Source organism: Lolium rigidum, chromosome 7 (assembly GCF_022539505.1).
Source record: "Lolium rigidum isolate FL_2022 chromosome 7, APGP_CSIRO_Lrig_0.1, whole genome shotgun sequence".
Taxonomy (NCBI): Eukaryota; Viridiplantae; Streptophyta; class Magnoliopsida; order Poales; family Poaceae; genus Lolium; species Lolium rigidum.
This window is the reverse complement of record NC_061514.1, coordinates 335,371,568-335,381,981: the sequence shown is the minus strand read 5'-3', so window position 1 is coordinate 335,381,981 and position 10,414 is coordinate 335,371,568. Positions and strand designations below refer to the sequence as shown.

Below are 10,414 nucleotides of genomic sequence, written 5' to 3'. Positions count from 1 at the left end.
ACAGCAGCGACACGACAAATGAAGCGGCGAGGGTGTTACTGTCACATTATATGCTAGTATGTTTACATTGGTTTGTTTGTGTAAAAAAATATTTTTTTCAAGATGGACCACCCTGATTTATAATCCTAGATCCGCCAATGCTCTACTGCCCCAGACGAACTGGACGAACGGCAAGGAGGCGCCACCAAAGCGGCACATCTTGTAGAGGCCGGAGGATCACCGCTCGTTCTTCACGGACGAGCATCCGGACGAGCATCTTGAGAGGGAGCGTGAGTCGTCACCGCCTGGCAGAACGAGGACCTGCCGGAGAGCCAATGCTGTTCGCCACCTTAAAAATCTTGAAAATACTACATAAATAAGCAAAGACTACAAGTTTTACATATGAATTTCAAATAGAGAAAATGTGTTTTTTGTATGTACTTATTTCATATATGATCTAGACATAGCTAACTTTTGAAATAAATCCTACATAAAATTGGCATTTACAAAGAAATGAATGAAAGCAACGGGTTTTCGCCATCCATTTGGTTGTTTAAATGTATATTCCAATTTATGGCACATGACACTCGATAAAAAATGATTTTATATATTTCATTCATTTACTCTGTGTGACACTCTCATCTCCAGGTGAAAAAAAAATATGTGGCTTAAATACTAACACTTGATGTTCTAGGTCCATCCCTATTTAACTGTATCGACATTCTTAGATTTGACAATAGGAAAAGAGATTGAGGAAACCAACATGAGGCATGCAAGAACTAGGGCATTCACGGATTCTAGGGCTGGGATGTTAGACCACGAAGCATGAAAAATTATAGAACGTATACAAATCTGTTGTGATGCAAACTAGCAAACACCAGCTTCACAAAAAGTAATAAATGTACATGTAGATACAAAATAGTATAACTTTACATAAAAATGTAGCGGTACAAATGCACCGGTGGACCTGATAGTTCCAACAACTACAACAATCAAGATAATATTTTGCAACAAATTCGTTTGGTGGAGCTAGATGTATGCAAGAAGACAGAAGTAAACTCACACCACGAAACCTGCATATCTGGTACTAATATGCTACTCCAAAAGGCAAACAAGGAATGCAATAAGTTGTATCTCTCCGGTCCTCCAAACTATTTCCTTCTTAGTAACTTCTTGGGAGTTAACTCTAGGAAAGTTCTCCCCGTTCATGCGAAGAAAGATTTCCCCAATGAAACACAATACATCACGGCTTAAACGGCGCAAATACCACCACTGAATTGTGCCCTCCAAATCCAAACGAATTGGAGATACCTGCATCATATACACAAATGACACAAAAAATGAATGAGGCGAGCCTATGGGGGTGCCCCATGTTCAGTTTGTATTTTGCATTTGCATATTACATACTCACCAACATGTACTTCATGTTGTTGTTTTACATTGCGCACTGTGTTAAATTGATCAAGTGCCGGCTCTGGATTCTGCAATTGATAGAGACCATCAAAATATTAAACTAAATATATAGTTATATTGTCGACCATTGATCATCAATGCATATTATCATTGCTACTGTGTTAAAATTTAATATACTTACAAACTGGTTTATAGTTGGATGCACCCATCCAGTGGTGATCGCTTTGATAGTGGCAATGGCTTCCAAGCCGCCTGCCGCGCCAAGGCAATGGCCAATCATGGACTGGAAAAACAGGTCACATGCATCATGACCGAGAAAGGCTATATCCCGTTGGAGTATCTCTCGGAGTCTCGGGTGAATATAGAAGTGTAAATTCTATCCACAAAATGAACGAGAGAAATCTGCATAGAAAAGAATATACCTTGGTTGAGTTCAGTTTAATCTGGGATGTGTCCCTAAAGACTTGCTTCAAAGCTTTCACCTCAGCCAGGTCTCCAGCAAGGGTGGAGGTTGCATGGGCGTTTATGTAATTGACCTGCAATGTAAATAATTATGCGTGTGCATAGTCACCTCTGTTCAATTTAGGAGTATATATAGTACAAAACATTTGGTGGTCACCTCCTCTGGCGCCACACCTGCTTCTTCAAGGCTTCGCTTTATGCATGTTGAAACACCACTTCCATCTGGTCTTGGATCAGTCATATGGTGAGCATCGCTGTTTACGGCGCCTCCCAGGTACTCCGCAATAATTGGAGCATCGCGTTTCATTGCATGCTCGAGGCTTTCCATGACCTATAATATTTTTTCACGGTTTCACAATGACGTAAGAAGCCAATAAAGAAGTTATTCTATTGGCTAGCCTTCTAGTAAAAAACATAATTGTTGTTCATGTTTTTATAAATGTAAACTCAAGAGAAGCATGGGTTTTTGCCCTAATGACTCTGATATTAGAGAAGAACTGCACTTGAAACTTTCAAACTAGCTTTCTGGGAAGAGGTTAGTCTACTTGTACTATCTTTTGAACACGCAAGATAGAGATATATTTTACTTGCCTTTCAACACTTAATTTGATTGTCCATTACATCTTAGTGCACATCAGGTGATGAGTCAACGGCATCCAACTTATCCAGAAATTCTATGAATTGTAAATGTTCAGAATACGTACTGCATACATGAGATATTTCTATAAGATTCATCAGATCTTATGAGTAACTTGATATTTGCCACAGAAGGCATGAGAGTATTCTTCATGGCAAAGTAGTCACTTCTAGGAACACAGGGATAAGTACAAAAGAATAATACATATGTTGAAGAATTTATAATAAATACTTGCATATGCCTCATGGTAAAGAAAATCTGAAAACTAGATATTTATCAAGAACGTTTTAGATATAGGATATTTTGTAAATGTAAGGATTGTTATCTTAGCATGTTTCAAGAATCCAATGGCTACAAAGTACGAGTCCCAGCCTCCCATGTATGGCTATTAGATAGAGAAATAAGCAAGCTCATACAGTAACTATTAAGATGTGTGTTGTGCTTGCGCACTAAAGTTTGAAGAGGTTAATTGCACATTTAGTTATCTCAAGAATGTGAACTTTCTGAGAGTATAAAAACTCATCATGTGATGTAGGGAACCTGAAAAATTCCTTTAGTTGACGTATGCTAGATAGGAGACACACTCAAATGATAAATTGTGTGGTTTGTACTTATAACCCTTTACATTGCATTAATAGGAAAAACTACTGGATGCAATAGTAATCCAAAAAGTAAAGAAATTAGATGACTGATAAACACAAACAAATTGCAAGAATAGTCACTTGAACAAAGAATAGATTTTAAAAAAAAAGTTGTATAAAATAATAATAAAGTAATTATTGATTTGGGAACAAAACAAATCCGACAAGGCTATCAATATATTTCATTATTAATTGGATTATTGATGTAAGAAAAAAACACATCATGTAGTTTCTTAAAGTTTCAATGGAATCGATGTCTAATACTTTTCTCATTGGTGAGAACACATGTTCAATATTAGTTACTAGTTTTTTATTTTCAATAAGGTTTGAGTTAATGGTTAGAAAATAAGTACTAAATAATAGGTGGACAACGTTAGGTATTTATATATATTTCTAGAGAGGAAAAAGAAGTTTTTCTGCAGCTATATCATGTCAAAAACTAAATTTTCTTAGAAATTTAATCCTTGTGATACAAAAAAAATATTTGCATGTCTGATGAAATAAAACACTGCTTTAATTTTGGAGAATCTAGCTATGCACACCGGTGAATAAGAAAGAAAAGGTTAATTTGATGTTTTTTGCGGTCTATCACTTTTATTCACATTCTCATATTCAAGTCAAGTTTTTCATATTTATCATTTTGGTTTAAAATTTTATAACACGAGCCAACTCGTTAGGGGTCGTTAAGATATCAAGTTATTTCAGCTCATCTTATTAAGATAATAAGTTCAAAAATAAAACTCGGCTTGACTCATGAAATTTAGCTCATTTAGCTCGTTATAGAATTTATATAATTAGCTTATGTGTGTAATAAACTACATGACCATGTATGTTCTATCTAAATTGTCAAATTTGATTGCACAGTGAACAAAAATAGGGATATGATAATCTACATTACACAATCAGCGACAAAAGTATACATCTCTGGATGGGTCAGATTTGGGGACACTAACCCTGATTGAGCTAAACGAGTATCAAGTCTGCTTGTTTAGCCTGGTCACTAAACGATGTCGTATTTCAAACTCGGCTTGGCTCGCTAGTCACCGAGTCCGGCCGAGCCACGAGTTACTCATTTGTCTCACGAGTTTCGAGTTTTATGTCCAGTCTGACGCATGTCGTCATCCCGTGCGGATAGGTGGTAGACCTCACCATCTCTATTCCTTCTACCCAACAATGCTACCGAAACCCACCCTCCTAGTAAAGTGTTTGGTCAACTAATAATATATGAGTAATAGAAATATATTTTGTTTTGTTTATTTTAAACCATGAACTATGGTGGCATGTCCTATTTGAACCCTAAACTACATAAAACCTTCTATATTAAACCCTTGACTATTTAGCCAACCTAGTTAGGTATGCGGTGGTTTTCAAATTCAGTGTTTTCAAGTGAATTAGCATCTTTCACGGGTGCATGAATCTAAAAGTTTTTACGACATGCAAATGTTTATACGCAACTATGAATATTAGGTTCCACTCTGAGAAAAACAAGATATGAATAGTTCGTTCTTCCTTTTCGTATAGTGACACATTATTTTGTTAAAATTTTGTAGATTCCAATGTGTAACGTCACTGGTATGTGTTTATGATTTTGATTTGTTTAAACTTTGGAGATATCAAACCGACCTGAAATTACCACTGTAAGGTTTAGCACTGGTTTCATATTTTGGAGTTCTGAAAAATATTCGAGGAGCGTGTAGCATGCTTTAAACCAAAATGTCATCAATCTATATGTGTGTTTATGTTCCATGACAAGAAGCACAAACAAATGAGTTTCAATCACATTTGCGCACATAGCATTACCATTCAGTTCTTATAAATTATTCCACGCTGTTTTAGCGGCTCTGCAATCCAAATTACGTTGCATATAATTTTTAGTCAAGGTTAAGTTTTTAAAGATTTGACCAAATATATATGAAAAAGTATCAACATCTATAATATCAAACTTATATTACGAGAGGCACCATGAAATATATTTTCATGATATATGCATTAGATAATGAAAGGATTAATATGTTTGTCTATATACACGGCCAAACTCTACAAAATTTTACTTTAACTTAAAATTATATGCAAAACATATTTTGAGACAAGGAAGTACGAAACCACTTTTCAAAACCAGTCCAAGGTTCGGTTAAAAAGGTTCAAGATTAAATTTCTAGAGATATACAATAACTTATGGTTGAAGTCGGACCAAAGGAAATATTTGGTCTATTGTCTAACTGAACTGCTTGTATACAATGCTAAGACGACGCATATGTTCAAACTTTGCAAGGCTATCATGTCTGAAGCGTATGGCACGAGTGAGGTATTGAGGTTTACGTGCGTCCTACTCTGTCAAAATACACCACTGATTTTAGTAGGGAACATACCAGTATTCCGGCTCCTTCACCCATGACAAAGCCATCGCGGTCCCTGTCCCACGGCCTCGACGCCGTGCCGGGGTCGTCGTTCCTCTGCGACAGTGCCCTACACGCCACGAACCCGCCGAGCCCGATGGGGACGATGGCAGCCTCCGCGCCGCCGGCTACCATGACGTCGACTCGGCCCAGTCGGATCTGGTCGGCGGCGTTGTGGAAGCAGTGGTTGGAGCTGGCACAAGCCGTCGAGATCGAGTAGTTCGGGCCCCGGAAGCCGACGGCCGAGTCCATGGCGACCATGGCGGAGCCGGTGTTGGTTATGGCGTGCGGGATGCAGAATGGAGATATCTTCCTGCACCCCTTGGTCACGAGGTTCTCGACGCCGTCAGAGAACGCTCTGATGCCGCCCATGCCGGAGCCCACGATCACGCCGGCTCGTTCTTTATCAATCTGTTGACGATCGTGACAAAGACACATATAAAACAGTTAGCGGTACATTAACAATTTGCCATGTCTACGTATGCCGTGTGATGTGATCTTACCTTGTCCATTGCGTTGGAGTCTGGTGCGAGGCCGGCGGACTCCAGTGCCTTCTTGGCGGCGACGAGGGCGTAGCGGTGGCAGTCGTCGAGGCGGCGGTCGAGCTTGCCGTCGACGTAGCCCTCGGAGGAGAAGCCGCGGATTTGGGCGGCGAAGCGGGTGGGGAAGCCGGAGGCGTCGAATCGATCGATGGCGCCGACGCCGCTCTCCCCGGCGAGGAGGCGGGCGTAGTACGCGTCCACGTCGTTCCCGAACACGGACACCAGGCCCATCCCCGTGATCACCACCCGCTTCCGCGGATCTGTCTCCCGCCGAGGGGCCGACGATGAAGAGGCCGACGCGCGGACGGAGACTCGGGAGGGCCGCCGCAGCTGTGCGCGCGACGACGACGACGACGACGACGAAGCCGTCACGGCGGCGCCGGGCTGGAGGAGGTTTTGCATGGCTGCGCCCTGCGGCAAGGTATGGTGTTGGCCCGAGGTTTTGGGATTTGGGGATAGGGGACGGCCTTGTTTGGGGCAACAGATCGACCGGTACAAGTACGTGGCCGCCGGGTGGACGGGCCCGTGTGGCCAGTAAGCTCCTATGTGGGCCGCACTTAGCGTGCCCATTAAGAGTATAAGTTTATTTTTAAAATTTTCCATAACTATGTAAATTATTTGTATTTTGATGTAATTCAGTTTGCGAAAATAATAAAATATAATTATAAGAAAATATTTTAACAATGTATGCGTTGCAGGCCATACGTTTTCACATATTCGGAAAATTATTCATGTGTTTAAAAAATTACATATATCATTAAAAATTATATAAATCAAAAGAATATTTGAATATAATAGTAAAATAATGCATAGTGAAGTAAATATTCATATATGTATTTGAAAGTTGTTCATACATGTATGGATACATCATTATATATTCATGTGATTTTTTTAAAATATCATATATTTGTTAAAATATTATAAAATGTAAAAATACGACAAATAAAATAAGAAAAAATAATAAAAATAAATGGGAATAGGTAGAGAAAATGTAAACAAGAAAATAAAAATAAAAATAAAAAAAGGAAAAGGAAAAGGGGAAAGGGGAAAGGAAGAGCATCTCGCATGGTACATAGGCGCCGCCCACTTATTTTGAATGGGCTTGGCACCTATGCCATCCCTTAACTCATACTCCCCTCATACTCCCTCTGTTTGAATGAATAAGACTAACTATTTAAAAAAATGTCAAGCTAAGGAAACTTGACCAAACCTTTAAAAAAAACTCTTAACAACTTTTCATATTATATTGATAAAATAGGAAAATACATTTCATGATGTATCTAAGGATATTGATTTTGTATTGTATAAGAGTAATATTTTATTCTATAAAATTAGTCAAACTTTATAAATTTTGAATTCATAGAAAAAAAGCCTTATTCACTAGAACGGAGGTAGTATGTTTTATATTATGATTTGTCATACATTACTGATTTGTTAAATAAAATTTAAAAGGTAAAAATAATTTTATCATGAAAATTGTATGCTTATCTCAATATAAATATTCATACAAATAAAATGCACAAAATAGTATTTTCCAAAACATATCATATATTTTAAATATTTCATGTAATTAAAATGATTTTTCATGCATTTCAAAATATATGTCAATGAATTTTTGACAAAGACAAAAAAGTATATAAAAGAGGACATAACCATGAAGTATAAAAAATGAAAATAGAAAAGGATAAAATAAAACATGATTAGGAAAATGAAAATAGAGAATCAGTAAAAAATAAAGAACAAAAATAAGAATGAAGGAAGGAAAAGGGAAAAAAAGTCAAAGAAAGACTACATGAGCTAGCCTAATGCACCCTCTTAAGGGGTATTAAAGGATACATGTTGCTCCTCCTATTAGTCGTTTTTTTAAGGAATACGGTAGGGGAAGCCTCTATAGTGTTTTTTTAAAATAATAAGAACCCAATTATGCGTCCGTGGGGACTTGAACCTGGGTGGTTGGGTTATACATCCACTTCCCTAACCGAATTAGTCGTTGCTAATTCAAAGAGTTGGTTTCTCGAGAACTCTCTCCCGACAACTAGATCCAGCCACTGGCTACTACTAGGAATCCGGGGACGAACTACTTGGCTTCCTAGCGGCGTCAAGTGCCGGCGAGGGATCCAAGAACCGGCCTCCACAGTGGAGGTTGAAGAAGGGCCGCCATATCAGCCAATAAGCACGGCAACAGTATCGGCCATCGTGTGTTTCGCTCGAGAAAAGCTCCAGGACCATTCAGATCTTTCATCATCAATTGTCCATGCCTTCTCCCTTCCGCCACCATGTCGTCCAAGAAGAAGAACACGGACCTCGCCAACAAATCGGAGCTGAGCACCCACACAAACCCCGAGGACCTCCAAGGATAGAGGCCTAACCTCAAGCTTATTCTTCAGGACAGCGAGGAGTCCACCTCCACTCAACTGCGGCTCCGACCACTGGAGCACCATGAGCAGGAGAGGAACAACCGCCAACCACCAGGCGTAACTCGAGTGTGTCGTCGACTGGATCCCCAACAGCGGCATGACGCCAGACACCATAAAGGACCTAAACCTAACCGTAGACTCCTACCCTATACTATGGGTGTACAGGATGGGGTCACCCGCCCGCCTCAACGCCGGCTCGCGCCGGAGAAGAGAGGGAGAGGGGCCATCTGGCCTGGATCTGGAGAACTCGACAAAGGGGCGGGGGAGAGACGAGGGAGGTCAAAAACGAACAAATCTTAATTAGATTTCATATGCAAGATTTTATTTGCATAGAAAATAGATATTGCAGGTCTGTTGTCACATCACGGGGAGAAATCCAAGTTGTCGGTCATCTCGCTGGCCGTATGGCACTCATCTGCGTGACTGTATCTCTGTGTCTCGCTCCTCCACACGCAACAGGCAACAGCACTATACTCTGGGATCCGCCAGCGGATCGTCTCGACGTCCGTGAAGCGAGATTTTGAATGAACTAGTTTATAGCTCACCCGGTGTTCGTGCATGCGTGGCGGTTCACAAGGATGGTGGACTGCACGTCATCGATGATTTCAGCTAGATATCATGCATGTCTCCATCCGCTTCTTGGTAAGCAGTCGTATCAGTGAACAATGCATCTGGTAGAGTGCATCTTGTATTTTCAGTTTTTCACACAACAATTGCTTCATTTTTACACGTCTATGGTTTAAACAAAACCTATACAGCCAAACAATGATTCATGTAATCTTTGGGACACTTTGGATCATAGGAATTTTGTAGGCTTGGAACTCATAATTTTCTCCTATGTAAACCCCTTGGACCGTAGGATTGAGTTCACAACACAGGGAGTTTGTTCCTATGCCTCCAATCCATACAAATCTTAACATGAGCTCAAGTCCCATTATATTTTTCTTTGAGACTTCACTTTCTCCTTAATTCTTTAAAACAAACTAAATAGAGATAATACTCCGGCCTCTGCATCAATCGATGCACGCCCTTTTTATTGCAAAGTTTAGAGATTAAAAAATTATAATTCATGGATCACTCAAAAGTGGCTACGATAATCACCCTGTGGAATAATAAAAACATAGAACGTAACTGCAACATCTAATATATTAGTCGTCATCCATCTTGGTTGTAAAATATGCATGTGTAACCATCTCCTGATGATGCATGCGCACAGTAACTGGCTCGTGCCACCCCTCAGGGAAGGAGAAAGGACCACATATGAATCCAGTGTGTAGTCCTATGAATAACCTGGTAATAATGAATAGCTCCAACCTTGTGAAAAGCAAGGCGTTTCTATAATTCCTTAAAGACCATAACAATCCACAAACTCTCACAAGTATCCGTGGTCCGTGCTTAGTTTATCAACTTTATTCAACCAATTATTGAACATATTCGTTTTATTAGTTGATGGCGGCAAATCAACCCGCAGGACACCACCATGGTTTCAAGCGAAATCATGGGTAGTGTAGTCGAGATGGCAAATTAAACATATGTTGTGTACTTGTTGAAAGTGTTGTCTTTGTTGCCAAATATTTAAACGTCATTGATTGGACTTAGCTCAAGGATAAAAGTTTCCGATCAGACTTCCATTGGCTAGTCCTGACAACATTTGCGTCAATGTAATCGGTTTGAGTGCGTTGTTTTTGGATGAATTAAAACTTAGTCGTAGATGTACTTTTGCTGCCCTTACATTTCATATATGTAACCGACTTGTAATTTAATGTTTTGGCCTAGGTGCTTGGTTTATTGTTAATGAAATTGGCTCTATGCATCGAGGAAGCACCGAAGCACACATGAGCAGTAGCCTAGTGGTTGAATGGCAGTGGCGCATCCCGACAACCAAAATTTGAGTCACGTCGCCAACGAATTCTAGAATTCTCACCAA

At 39.8% G+C, this 10,414-nt stretch overlaps 1 protein-coding gene across 1 annotated transcript; it reads right to left on the bottom strand.

The window, feature by feature from the left end:
- Positions 1–1,222: 1,222 nt before the first annotated feature.
- On the bottom strand, positions 1,223–6,472 carry LOC124677708 (3-oxoacyl-[acyl-carrier-protein] synthase I, chloroplastic-like). Its single transcript, XM_047213667.1, has 7 exons — positions 6,032–6,472; positions 5,502–5,939; positions 2,012–2,185; positions 1,815–1,928; positions 1,574–1,675; positions 1,391–1,460; positions 1,223–1,290 (listed from the first exon to the last, which is right to left on the bottom strand). The coding sequence occupies exons 1-7, from the start codon at positions 6,470–6,472 to the stop codon at positions 1,223–1,225; spliced, it is 1,407 nt and encodes a 468-aa protein (XP_047069623.1).
- Between the last annotated feature and the right edge of the window lie 3,942 nt (positions 6,473–10,414).